This window comes from Neolamprologus multifasciatus, chromosome 3 (genome assembly GCF_963576455.1).
Source record: "Neolamprologus multifasciatus chromosome 3, fNeoMul1.2, whole genome shotgun sequence".
NCBI classification, from domain to species: Eukaryota; Metazoa; Chordata; class Actinopteri; order Cichliformes; family Cichlidae; genus Neolamprologus; species Neolamprologus multifasciatus.
Window position 1 is genome coordinate 28931740 of NC_140441.1, and position 14910 is coordinate 28946649.

At 41.8% G+C, this 14910-nt stretch overlaps 1 protein-coding gene across 1 annotated transcript in view; it reads right to left on the reverse strand.

The window, feature by feature from the left end:
• LOC146522468 (diacylglycerol kinase delta) overlaps positions 1-14910 on the reverse strand; it is a 90009-nt gene that overhangs the window by 9706 nt on the left and 65393 nt on the right. The window contains 11 exon segments of the mRNA XM_085139625.1: positions 20-104; positions 291-389; positions 500-671; positions 2272-2337; positions 3623-3722; positions 6364-6455; positions 8189-8276; positions 11170-11309; positions 12381-12489; positions 12606-12765; positions 13026-13128. Of these exon segments, the coding sequence (XP_084995751.1) occupies positions 20-104; positions 291-389; positions 500-671; positions 2272-2337; positions 3623-3722; positions 6364-6455; positions 8189-8276; positions 11170-11309; positions 12381-12489; positions 12606-12765; positions 13026-13128 (1214 nt within the window).

The window sequence follows — 14910 nt, forward strand, 5'->3', positions numbered from 1 at the left end:
TACTCATGTGCGCGCTTACACAGAGTCCTCGCTGAAGGTGACAGTGTTGAGGCTCTCTGGCTTCTCCAGGACGATGGGAGAGGTGGGACTCAAACTTCCTTGACCTGGATAGAACAGCGGTAATAGGAGAAGCGCCTTTAGATTGAAACTGGTGGCTTTTTTAAGGAGTGAAGAACCTCCAAAGCTTTAAAGAGAAATCACTCTGTCCACTGCTTTGACTCTTTAATTTGCTAATGCGTGAACTAAGAGCACTTTGGCGTGGCTCGTATCCCTGCTGTGATCAAACTTACGTGGCTCGGCATCCTTCAGCTCCTCACTGTTTTCTCTTTTGATGGAGGATGAAGACGACATCCTTTGGACCTGTGTGTGCCGGTTCTGCTCGTCAACCACTGACATGATGATAGACAACCGGTGAACTGCACGCAGCATGCTTGTATTTTACAAAATAAGCCAGCCCTGATGTTGTGCACTAAATGACGAGAGTAGAACAGCGGCTTACCTTTCTCGGCCTGCTCGATGATCTGCCTGAGCGCCTTCTTCAGACTGTTCGCCCTGAGCATCAGCTGCTCTTTGGACCGGTACGTTTTGTCCTCCGATCCCGGCTCACTGCCACTTTCATCGTGGCTCGAGCCACCGCTCTCCTGGCTCGGCACCGTACCCGCCGGCACCACCTGGATGAAAGTACAAGTAAAAACCTATAAAACCTGTAAAATAGGTCCTGGTATGCTGCTGTTTGATGGCTTCTTTTGTGGGATTCCTGATATTTCCCGACTTCCCCATTCAATCTGTTATATTTTACGAGCAGCAGGAGCCCAGCATCACAATATCACCAAAGCAGCAGTGTTCAACCTGAAAGCGTCTTCTCATTCATATTTTTTTACGATCCCTGCTTCGCAGCCCTCTACAGCGGTGCAACATCAGCGAGAGGCAGCAGTTATCATCCTTTAACGACAGAACTGCGGCTACACACAGAACTTTGAATCAAAAGTAAAAATTCAATGCACTTCCCCTTTTACTGAGCAGAAAGTTTAAATCATGCTGACATTTTGAGGGCTGGGCTGTTTCTTCTAAAGCAATGACATCAATCTCTGGATAAAAGGCTCCACAGGGTGCAGAGGCACAGAAAGCTGGATGATGTTTTGCTCTTGAGCTCTCATGAGGAAACTTAAAATGTGTGCAAAGCCACCATTTTCTTTTATACTTGACCTCATGTTTCAGACAGTCCTTAGTTTATCATTGCAATCCTTATTTTCTGTTTAGTTTGAATTCCTAGACACTGTATGTGTTTATTATTTGCAGTACGAATACTGCTTTGTTTGTTTTAGTAATTCGTCTACTGCGCAATCGTTAGTTCAAGACTGGGAGCAGACACTGACTGGGAAGGGAGAGACTATAATTAGGGGGAGACGACATTATCATGCATAATATGACAATCAATCACAAACATTAGGCTGTTTTTCAGTCTAAGCACTTTCATGAAGCAATAAATATTAAAAGTATGGTTCACTTTTGAGATGAAGGCAGCCGTAATAAAAATGTCATTTATTGTAGAAAAAAACTTCTGTTCAAGGTTACAAATAATCTTCTTGTGGCCTCTAGTAGTGGACTCATCTCTGTTTGTTCCACTAGATCTCAGTGCTACATTGGATACTGCTGACCACAATATTTAAATACATACATCAGAACATGCTGTAGGTATTACAGATACTGCACTTCAATGGTTTGTATCATATTTATCTAACAGACTCCAATGTGTTCAAGGAGAGTCCTCTTCACACGCTGAGGTTAATGATGGAGTTCCACAGGGTTCAGTGCTAGGACCAATTCTGTTTACATTATACATGCTTCCCTTAGGCAGTATCATCAGAAGGCCTAGCACTGCAGATGACACCCAACTTTATCTGTCCATGAAGCCTGATAACACACACCAATTAGTTAAACTACAGGAATGTTTCCACTCACTACTACTGAACTTTTAACATTATACAGATTCAAATGATGGTTCAAGGACAGAAGGGAGCAGAGACATTTTAAAAAAAGAAGCATTTATAAAGCCGTAAGGATAGAAGTAAGAATAAAATCAAAGTAGTGAAGGAACAGCGGTGGATGGTTACATAAGTGAGTCAAAACCTACAGGAACCCACATGCACGTTATTAAACTAAGTACTCTGTGGGAACTGTAAACATGATCTGGGTATAAATGGTTGTTATGTCATTGTCAGTGTGGAAATGTTGGTGTGTTTGCACAGTTGTCACACTTGTTGTCATTACCTGGGCTTCAGCTTCCTCACTTAAGGCCTTGACGAGGGAATCGAGCTTCTCGTTGAGCAGCGCACACTGAGAGAAGAACAGAGAGGGAGACTTTCATTATCCGCATTGCTTTCTTTCTCACTTCAAAATCACACGAGTGCGGTGTAAATTTGGACATGCAGTACGCATCACTTTGAAATCGTCACTCTGTGAGGCTGCAGCAACACCTAAAACCAGCGTGAAAGCAATACTCGCTCTGATTTGGTGCACACGGGACTTTTATTTGGAGACTTGTGAAGCATCAACGCTGCTTCGCAGTATTTAGAAAAAGGCGGGTAAGTCGGAGGGTGGAAGCTTAAAAGATTTTTCTTAGTTTTTTAGAATCTTTTACTTCTTGAAGTGATTTTCTATGCAGAGACTTCAGCGTAAATGTTGTATTCAGGGGTTGTAGTCACGTGATCATCATCTATGTGGCGTTAACTTGTCCACCATCAGGACAACAGACTGGATGCAAAAGAAAATTGCGTGCAACCAGCATTTGGTGAGTCGTGGTGAGCGTTTGCAGAAAACTTTGCAGCAAACCACGACCAAAGCAGCTTTTTGGTGCAGCACCCTGTTTGCAACTGATTTCACCTAGCAACTGTGAACAACCTCTAGCAACCATTTGCTAACTGGGAATGCATCAGACGGTCACTGACCGCTCTCTAAGCCTTTATATCTGAAATGAGTAATACACCTGCTAAACATTAAACATGATTAAGGTAAGGACTCATTTACGGACTAGGATCTTGCCCAAGGATGCTTTTGCACGCTGGCAGGAGGAGCTGGGGATTGATCCCCCAATTGGTAGAAAACTCACTCTACCACCTGAGTCACCCTAAAATGATGTGAAAACTGGGGGTAAAATAAAAAAAAAAACAAAGCAAGTGCATCCAACCCTGTTAGACTTTTGAGTGCGTAACACTAGATCAGACACAGCAAGACCTGAAATTTCTGAATTTAGATGTTATCCCGTCGTTGTATCCTATTAAGTCCCAAATAAACAAGAAGCAGCGTGAAAATGATCAAAGCATGAGTGGGTTAGAGTCTTTTGTGCAGACAGCAAGGAGTGACTTTGACTCCGTTTTTAATGCTTGCATTCAGACTTCCAGCTTCAGTGTCTCCATTTATTCTAATGAAGAGTCAAATAATTCAGCAAGAAGAAAACATGAACTGCCAAAGGCGCAGAACACTAAAGCAGGGACTGATAACACTGAACCTTCAACTATATTTCACACTCTCAATTATACGCACGCACACCTACACTTGCCCGCTAGTTACTGTTATACAATCTCTTACATAACCCACGCGGCTGCACACAAAACCCATTTACCTTCTTTGCCATGGCATCTGCCTCCTCCTTGTTCTCCGTGGCTCTCTCATACGCCTTCCCCACCTCCGCCACAAAATCATTCACCGTCCCACACAAAAATCTGAAAGGGGGGGGGGGGGGGGGGGGGGGCATGAAGGTGAAGGTTAACGTGATTAACACAGAGAGTGAAACTACTTATACGGCTAACAAGTTTCAGATTGTGTGAGTCACTGTGCAGTTACTGAAGATTACACACACACACACTCTTGTTTTATTGCCACCTACCTGCCTGTCAGCTACGTCGCCTCCACACAGTCACTATTTACTCACAGCTGTTACATTGCCGCTGCATGACTCAGCGGGGAGGCCTCTCCAAATTCTCACAGTCCTCGTTGTGCTTTTTAGCAAATATTGGATGCTGAAAAATGATCGCCTCTCACCTTCTACAGAAACACGCAGTTTATGTCCTCCAGTGCTGCCCAGACTATTTATTTTACTTCTATATTAGATGTGTGGAAATTACATGTCTCATGGCACCTTTTTAATGAATTTAAGCGTCATCTTTGAAAGGTAAAGCTTCTAGTGCTGATGAATATCTATTCAGCTTCACCGGTGCTACAATCAATCACGTGCAATGGCTCAGCAGCTGCAGGTGACGCGGCAATAACGGTAAAGATGTCACTAAAGGATAGAAGATACAACTTTATCTGGAAGCTCTTTTTAAGGTGTAACTGCTTTTAAGCAGAGCGCCCAGAGGCTCTTACAAGATGTTTTCCAGGTGGTGTTCAGATTAGTCAGATACAGTTACTCCACAGATTATGCTTTTGTAAACTTTCTTCTCATAGTACTTTTATAGTGTAGCGGTTCACTTAATACACATATCATAGTACTTTTAGTCCCCCTGACATATATCTCTATGTATATCATATGTTTCTATAAAACAGCCACTATCTGATGTGTGATTAAAAAAAGGTCCAAAAACTTCATTATGTTTAAATTTAGTAAATTTCTTGAAAGGGAAGTTCCTGTTTCTTCCTGTTAAAAGGGACTTTTTCCTTCCCACTGTTGTCAAGTGCTTGTTCAAAGAGGATGGTTTGATTGTTAGGATTTTCTCTGCATACTGTAGGGTCTCTACCTAACGATATCAAACACTATGAGACCACTGCTAGTGTGATTTGGTGCTTTATAAATAACTGAACTGAATCTTCCCTGCACACCTTGGACGTCCAAAAGCAAAAATCAACTTCTGTTTCAAACTGATCCAAATTTGTGTGGAGGATGATCACTTGCTGTCACCTCAGAGCAAGAAGGTCCTGGGTTTGAATCCACCACCTAGCACCTTGAGGAGTTTGCATGTTCTCCCCGTGGCTGTATCGGTTCTGTCCGGGTATTCTGAGCTCCTCCCACAGCCCAAAGGGTTAACTGGCAATTCTAAACTGGAAGTTTGTGTAACGGATGGCTGTCTGTCTCTCTGTGTTAGCTCTATGATCGACTGAGGACCTGTCCAGGGCGTACCCTGACTGTCACAGGGATAGGCTCCAGAGTCCTTTCTACCCTGAATTGGATAAGTAAAAGAACTAGATGAGTCATCACTTTTGACAAGAACTAGGTCTCTAGATATAAGATATTAGTTTAAAAGAGCCCTATAATGTTGCATTTCAGGCCCAACTTGCTGGATTCGCCTCCCTGTGACTTCATCAACTTTGAGAATTTAAATGTGTTGCAGCCAGCATCACAGAGGCACAGCTAACAGACTTCAAGGGAGAGATTTAAAAATCAAATCCACAATGAAAGAAGTCCAGAGGTGCACCAGGGGATGATCCTGAAGGAGAGACTAGCTTAACTGCAAACCAGGTGAGGTTTTAGATTTTTGTGTGCCAAATCCCAGAACTTTCTCGAACTTTCTCGTAAATCTAGCACACTTATTTGTCTCTACTGTCCCTGGCATGTTAGTGTGAGATCATTGTTAATGTTTAGAGGGCTCCATTAGAGTGTGACAGCAGGCTTACATTACTTACTCCTCTAAATGCTTCGCTGGCAGAGCGACATCCCGTTTCTTACATTAAGTCCCGAACCTGTGCAGGAGCTACACCAGACTCTTCTATGAGTTTTCACTGATAGTAAACTCAGGGTGAGAACAGTACCTAGCTGAACTCCATAAATATTATTTTAATGTCATTTCGTGCTTGAATTCTGTTCACACATCAAATCCTGTTAAAATTCTGTTTGCTGCATTAAAGTTTTTTAACCCTGGAGAAACCATGGGGTCAAATTTGACCCCATGGTTTCTCCAGGGTTAAAAATAAGTTATTATTGTTATATTTCATGGAAAATCTGCTGTGAACGTGTCCTGAAAGTCCCCGAGGTGTTGTAAATGTGCAGCAGGTCTGAACTAAAATAAGCATCGTTTTAAAAGAAACACATGCAGAGAAATGGAGACGAGTCCTGCTGCACGGTTCCCCAAAGGGAGACGACTAATGTACTAATGCACTTAGGATGACCCCTAAACACTGATTCATCTGTTCACTCACAGACACGCTCGCACTCTCAAGTGTGTGTGTGTGTGTGTGACCTCAGGATGAGAGCAAAGCATATATACACACATTTAAAAAATACCAAGACAATCACTCGACATCCCCGTCTCATCGTCAGCCCCTCTCCCAGGCTTCATTCACCCATCATTATTATCCTTTACCCTCCCATCTACTACTTTCCTCCCCTCTTGTCTCATTTCTGAGTTTGGAAGCATTCGTGGCACGTACTTGGCAGAGGAAATGACATCACTGTGTTTGTCCGAGTCCAGGATCTTGGCGAGGTGGGAGGCCACGGAGTCTGCATACTGAGTGATATGGACCTGTGAAGAAGAGAGGAAGGTTTCAAGTTAACAGAGAAACCAAAGAAACTTGAGCTGTAGTTTAATCAAACACTCTGGTTAATGAAGTGCCAAAAGATATTTTTCCCTTTCATCTGGAAATATTAATTTACTGATGTTGGCACTAATTATGTGAGCTTAAAGGACCTAAGATCACATTTATCTTTATTCTTTTTAATAGAGGCTGTAACCACTGACTACTAGCATATGCCTACTCAGAGCTTTTATTTTAATATCTTTTTTTGAGAACTGAAGCAGCAAAATCATCCACTTTTGGGCAATATGGAACCCAAACTCAGTCCCCTAAAGATGATTAACATTATTATCTTAGATAGAATTAATTATCAGATTTAATGTAACTAATATTAAATTGATTTCAGTTTTATTTTGGACAAAGATTTTGCAACTAGCAACAGGTTGGGAACATTATTTGTTGAGTTTCTCAGAGATGAGGCATGGGCAGAGGTTCACCACTTTGCAAAATAACTACATCTACAAATTGTGGAGCAATTGCAAAATAATCTAATTTGTGAAAGCTTTGACTGTCTCATCCACATTTCCTAACACCGTCAAAGGATTCAAAGAATTTGGAGAAATCTCTGTGCGCAAACGGCAAGCCCGAATATGTTCTTTCAAATGGTACATTTTCTTAAATGCATGATTAGTAAGGTATCTCTTGTCACAAGTGCCACATAAACCTGTGTGATTTCTTTTCACAGGTCATGTTTGACGTGACAAGGCATGAATTACCCGCTCGTATTACTCATCCATGCACAGGAAATTCAACTAAATTCGTCTGCGTTTAAGAAAACGTCAGTCCAGGTTTGCAGTTTGTGCAACAAATCCTTCTGCAGAGTGGGGCATGTACAGTCCTGTGAAGAGGTGCACCTGATGATTCAAGATCCTGCAGAGATACCTTTAGCCGCAATGATGTGAAGTAAACGTTTACTGTGTGACCTCATCGGACGCTGACATTGCTATGGAAGAATTGCACCTGAATTTCAGTTCATTCATTTGTTTATGCACAGCTCTGTTTCATCAACTTGAGCTCTGGACTTTGACTGGACCGTCGCGACTTAACTGAGGCCTGGAGAGCAGTAACGTTGAACTCATTTTACATCGAGGGCCATATACCGCCCACTTTGAGCTTGGGCTCAACCCTAATAAGCTGTAAAGTTACAAATTTTATTCCCTCCGTGTTTTTTAAAAGCTGTCCAGTAAGCCAGATTGGAGTCTTTGGTGGGCCAAAGTCTTAGATGAAGCTCTTGTGGGCTCACCCTACTTACCCTCTTAATTCCTATAGAAGAGGTAAGGGTGGAGTTAGTCAATCCCCATTTATCACTCAAAAAACTCTTTGGAATTTTACTGCAATGGCAAAATCATTTAGTAAAGAGGATTAATTTATGTGAGTGAAGATGATTTTAGCACGTTAACCACCATCTACTGCATATCTGGCATTTGAGAGGCAGCACTCAACTTGAATTGAAAACACAGAGCTGCCCTTTGTCGATATCACCGCCGCTCCCCGTGGTTTGAGTCCAATTGCTTTGGTTTCCAGCTGCCAGGTTCAATTGATTCTCAGCGGATGTTTTCCAAAATAATTTCAGAGAGCTTGGAAGCTCAGCCATTTATGGTCACCATCTGTCAAGAGACAGACAGCCTCTTTTTTTAAAAACAAAAACAAAAAAAAAAAGGAGCCGTGTGGGGTGATTTACCTGTAGAGGAGAATCGAGGCAGTCCTCTTCCTTCACTATCGGCGTCTGTTTATTGGTGGTGGGCACCTCATATGTCATCACACTCCATCTAAGGAACACAGATTGATATAAAAAAAAAAGAAAACCGTTATCAGATAATCACACAGAGATAAGACGCAACAGCCTCCTTATCCTGTTCAAACTGCAGATAAGCGGTCAATGAAGAAATGACCTGCAGTTCAAGGTGAGTTCAAAGAGAAGTTTGACCTCTGCTGCCTATAAAAAAGTTTGCGTTATCATTTAATTTCACTCAAAAGACGTCACAACTCGCAGCGTGTGGTAAAGCCTACACTGTCCTTTTACTCCAGAATAGTTTGTTTACTTGAATGAAAACCAAAAGACAAAATTGGAAGAAGCAGCCATCTGCCGTGACCGGTTGGGGTAGATGATTAACAGTTAAAGAAAACATACCCCAAACTCATGGCTGAAGCACATAAGGCATTTTATCTCCCGTTTACATCATCGCCCGCTTGAAGAACCAGGAACCGGGAAGAAGGCCACAGGAAACAAAGACATATTTTCATGGCATGTAGTTCATACCTGAACAGTTACATTTACAGCCAGGTATGTAGAGTATGCTCCATCACTAAGGTAAGCTTCAGGTTATTTTAAGTGACAATAAAGAGAGTGTCCAAATGCTGGCACCACGCACTGTGATTGGTTCTTTGTAGTCCCAACGCCATTGGAAAAAGTGTGGATAGGATCGGGTCAATAGGGTCAACTCACGACATTCCTGGAGCCTGACAGTTTTTAACAGCAGGTCATAGGTGTGTGTGTCAGATTTTCAAAATAAAAGACTGAGTATTCAATGAAAGCTACAAAGAGGCTTTGATGGTGGCTCTATAATGTAAAAAAAAAGAAGATATATAAAAAATAAATAAATAAATCAAATCAAACATAAGGGTTACTCCCACTGTGACTTTTAGCCTTTTAAAGCTGTGAAATTTAAAAAATGCTTTGAGGTGCCAGATTTTCAACATAAAAGCCTTCTATTTAGCTTTGTTTTAACTTTTTATAAGTATGAAACTGCTCTCTCCCTTCAGCTTTTGAAGCAAACCTGTTTACCTCCAGCTCTTTAGCATCAACCTACAGACTAAGTCCGGCAGTAGCAGCAACCCCCCACAATTTCTCCAGAATCACACATCAAACATAAGGCCGAGGGGCCAGAATCAGTCCCCAAAAAGACTCCCATCTGGCCCACTGGATGACTTTGGAGAATGTGGAGGAGTGAATAACTTTTATCTGTATTTTCATAACTTCTACTGATAAAAACCTCCCCCATAGTTATTAATACTAAACCAACGTAATTAAGTAACTGGTTTTTATTATTATCATCTACTGTAAAAATTTCTGATGGGTACAGTGGTTTAATTAGATAAATAAAAATAGAACCGTTTCTGTGAGTTAATAAAAAAAAAAACCTTGTTAGTTATGATTACTGTCCAATGACATGCTACAGATCTTTCTGTACTTTTACACATTTATTTCTTACAACTTAAGCCGAAAGAGCCTTGTTCACAGACTTCTTTCATTTACTACAGCAGCATTTCTTTAGCGTGTAAACAACCAAGACGTACTGTTGGGCACAGCATGCACTTCTTATTTTTTAATGTTAGATATCTCAGCCATTAAAAGTTTTAGGTTTTACTGGTTCCACTTAAGATCAAAGTAGTTTGTATGTGGCCCACAATGTGAAATGAGTTGAACTTTCCTGGTCTAGTTCGTTTACTTTAGTAAAGTTTAATATATTTGCTCTTTATTAAAGTTTATCCATGTTGTGGCCCTTCCTCCTTCTATTACAAATATTTTACTCTGTTCAAATCATTCATTATAACTCTTTACTTCCTTATTATTTTGCAGATTTTAAAATCCAAATCCAATTTTTCATGAGCTTAAACGCCGCACTCTGTGCTTGATATTCCAGTTTTCCGATCACATATTCAGTTTTTTGGTTGTGGCAGCACCTCTGAGCGACAAGTGAGCCTCACAAGGAAGTGCTAAAAACTGCAATTCCACTCGAGGCTGAAAAGTCACAGACTCCCACGTTAAAATGCCCAAATCTGCAGCAGAAATAAACATGTTTACAGACATCATTAAGTAACAGCTGTGCCAGCACAGGCAGCCACTAGCTGTCTGCTGGATATCACGTTAGATAATTGGAGCCACTGAACCTCTAGGCAGTGTGGTGTTGGACCCTTTTGGAAAACTTTTAATCTAATTATCTGACAAAAATTATGACCTACTCTGTGGTTAATTGTGCTATGAGTCAAAATCTTAAAAATAAGGTGCAAGTAGAAGCGGACATTTAAGAGGTCACTGTTGGATTGTTTAAAATCACTGAGGCTAAGGAAGGCTGTGCTGGATTCACATGATGGCGCACGGGGAGTAAAAAGCTCGCTGCAGCTCATTTTCTGGTTTTAATCGACACCATTTATGGCAAATATGAAAAGGTGGTTTCCAACATTCTGTGAAGCTCGGAGGGCTCTGTATGAATTTGTCCGTGCACTCAGTCCATTTCATTTTGTGCCCGTCGCTGGCACAAAGATTTATTTTTAATTTTATAAATCTTTCTCAGGAGTGCAGACAGAAATGAATAGCCTGTAGTACTTTTATTTAATTATTTTTATTACTTTTAGTATCACCTGCTGCTGTCTGCAGCCCTTCAGTGAACCTAATGAAGCGAAATATAAAAACCTAACAGGACCAGATCTGTTTTTCATTAATTCGTTCATCTGGGACATCCTCCTCCAGCAAGTTATTTCAAGAAAACACCGTGAACATCTCTCGTCTCACAACCCAAACAAATAAATTAAACCGCACTTACGGTGCACTAGCAGTAACAGCTAAAAGCACTTCAGTCTGGACCTTTTAATTCAGAGGACTTTTACAGGAACCAACCCAGCTGAAACGAAAGTTTCCACCCTCACACCCTCTGGTCTTACCGATCCAGCATTTTGGTGGTGGCTCTCTCCAGCTTCTCCAGGATCTGTAGGAGCTGAGCGTCATCGTCGCAGAGGCCGCCCCAGCCCAGAACGCGAGCCAGGTCGTTACCTGTGCCCAGAGGCAGCACGCCCAGCTGACACTAGAGACACGCGGAGAAACGAGCCTCAGAAAAACTGATGCAAAATACAGAACAATAAAAAGCAAACAAACTGCAATGGCTTATTTTTGCACTACATCTGTCTTCTGGGACATCCTCACCCTTTCCTGTGCTTAAAAATATACTTAGACGCCCAATGATATTTGGCTACATGTCTTTGATTTGTTTTAGCTTAAACTGCCTAGCTGCTGATCTGACATGACTTTGACGAATTTGGGGGTAGTCCTCTGCCTTCTTTATTACATCCACTTTGTGCAACGTACCAAGACCACTGATAGTGAAACAACCCCAGAGCATGATGCGACCATCACCATGCTTGGCACCACCATGGCTGCAGTGCTGCTGTCTCCAGAGGGCACTGGGCATGTGTATATTTGTCTTATATTTTAAAATAATTAAAAATCACCATGACATTCATTCCCAGGATGAGTGGATATAAACTTCTAACCACAGCTGTTGGCCTGACAGCAGCAGACAGAAAAATGATGTTCATTTAGTGCCGGTAATAAACTGTCTGTAGTTAACTTCTCTGAGAGGTTTGTTTCAACTGCAATGTTAAATGATCAACAAATCTATAAAAATCGTGCTTAGGTTACAAAAATTCTGACTCCTTGATTTGTTCATCTAACATCTTGAAGCTGATGCTGACTTAGGTGGTTAATCTTATTCATTTAGCCTGGAACAAAACTGATTAGATGTGGCACTTTATATCAAATTAGTATTAATTTAACATAAAAGCCATGTTAATCTGCCACAACATCAATTTATGTTAAATTAATTAAATAAAAGTAATGAATTAGTTCAGCTAAGGAGGCTGTGTTGCCCTTCTCTCTACCATGAACCACTCCCTCTCCAGTCAGGATCAATATTATATTAGACTTCGATTATAGACTCAAGTATGTAAACTTGGCTTATTGTTGGTGTTTCTTCTGAAAGCACCTTTCGCCAGCATCAAGATTAACACAACAACAGGTATCTCGCTGCTTTCTCCTACCCATCAGCGTTACATCATCGACAACATCCACTCCTCCTCGTCCACCTCGTTGTTCTCACCTGTTTATGGAGGTTGAGTTTATCCAGCTCTGAGAGCACCCAGCCCACGCTGCCATCTCCTCCGCACACAAGAATACGAAATGTCACAAACTTCTGGAAGAGGCGCAGGCTGAGGAGGAGAGAACGAGAGGCAGGTGTTTACAGAGAGCAACACTTATTAAATGTTCTGCTGGAGAACGACCTGTAGATATCACATGGACTCAGAAAGAAAAAGCTCTTAAATACCCGAGCTCTGGCCCTCCGTTCATCAAGTCAAAGACCTGCGCTGGGTTCAGAAGCTGCTTGAACTTGCGGAGGAACTTGACCCCCTGGTTGTCCCCGCTTTTAGAGTTGACCAGGACCAAAAGAGGACTGGAGCAGGACGCCGAGGTGGCCTTCCAGAAGCCTGTAAACGAGCAGAAATGTTTGTATAGCTCACAGCGTGGAGTTCAAATGCCACTGGGACCGTGTTCAAACTGTAAACTGCTGATGATAGATGCACAGATTCCAGGGATAAGGGTTAGTAACTTGGAATTACAAATTGTCAGTGTCAGTAGAAAAAGCCAAGTCGGGCTAAGTCACAATTTCATTACATGACTGAACTTTAAAACCTACTGTAAAAGTAATACTGTGTGTCCATGTGGGTGGGAGTAAGAGGTGTCTCACCGTCTGAGTCGATGCTGTTAAGTGCAGTTGGAGGGATGATGGACACTCGACACTGGCCCAAGGGACACACCTTCCCCATTTGTTCCTTACAGCTGTTATGGACCTGTGAACGCACACGTACGCACGCACACACACACACACACAAACATACAGAGTCAGTGGTCTCCAGTAATTCTATATTTCAGTAGAAGCAGAAAGGTCATTACATCCTTCTGAAACCCACCAAAATGCCAGTTCTGTAACCTTTACAAATGCCACTGTGATTCATTTGAGTGTGCGAGCCTGTGTATGCGTGTGTCTTTGTATACCGAGGATCAGACTTCGCATTATGTGTGCCCGTTTGGCCTGAACGCTCAAAAAACACAATGCCGCTCTTGCTAAATGGAACAAGAGGATAGAGTAAAGCTACATCTCTCTGTGTGTTTGAATACTTCCACTGGACTTTTCTGTTTGACTACATCAGTGTTTCAAAACCCACTATAGTAGAGCACAAACATAATAAAAGACAGGCTCCTGTGTACTCCTTATTAAGTAAAGAGCGGCTGTTTCAGGCTTTCCAGCGCGATGCTTTGGCTGGTCTTTTGGTGTACACTGGGTGAAATGACACTAATCCATAATGTGAGGGTAAGTGGTTATAGTGCAAACCACATGGGTAAAAATGCACTCAGCAGCCCGATGCTCACTTCAGTAATTTCCCAGTTATCCCAAATGAACTCCCAACTCATCTCATCTACTGACTGAAGGTTGGAGGTTTGATCATTTGGGAGGATACTGAACCCCAAGTTCTCCCTCCAATGTTAGTTAGTGTAGTGCTTGTATGAATGCATGATTAAGGCACATAAAATGCTTTGAGTGCACTAGTAGAGTAGAAAAGAGCTAAATCAATCAATCTGTTTACAGAGTCTCCTGCCTAATTGTACTGTTGCACTTAAGTAATGGGAACTGTATTTCACGTTAAAACATGTGGAAGAACTATGTTAAAAAAAACGATATATATGCACACTCTGGTTTTACTCTAGTTAATATTAGAGCTGCAGTTTCATACTTTCTTTGCCACTTGGGGACAGACGGTATGGACGCAGCTCTCAGGTCAGAAAGCGCCTTAAACCTGTATTTTCTCTGAAGGCCAGCAGATGGAGAAAGCTGTGACAGGAAAAGACTTCCTGTCCTACTGAGGTTTCTCATGGGATGTCATACGTGCTTCGCTTAAGAGTTGGACGTGGTACAACACTCAGTTGCTAGGGAAACTGGGTGGCTTATTCCCCGACTGGCTGGCGGTTCATGGAGGTTTCTGCGTCTTGCTAGTTGAAATCTGTTGCAAAGAAGGTGCCACACGGTTGTAGTTTTTCATGTTTGCCTGCAAATACTTGCTAACTACTAGTCCACTGGTAGTTAAATTTGAAGAAGTGAAGTGAAGAAGGTTCACTTTCAAAGTAAAAGTTATGCTGGTTGCACATTTCAAAGAAAGCAACTTCAAGAAGGCAAACGGTCTCCATTTCTGATTTGTGTTGCACATCTTACTTGTGTATGAGCCCATCGCTGACTCGTCTGCAGGCCTGTGGGATTTAGCATTTATATTCCCAGCAACTGCCACCAAATTTGATTAGTCTTTCTGTTCGTTCCACTGCTTTCTGTTTTCCTCGTTTGTTTGGACTAGACTCTTGAAAGAAAAACAGCAGCCAAAGGAACTGACGAAAAGAAAAACCAAAACAACCCCAAGGGCAAAGAAACAGAAATCACTTGTGTGGGGACATCGTAAAATGGCCTGCATTAGTAGATTGTTCTACTACGATGTCAATATGTCTCACTTGTACAGTCAGGTCTAGTACATCACAGCTACTGCAATAAAAAAATGGAATGTTTCTGGCTGTAAAACCAAAACAAT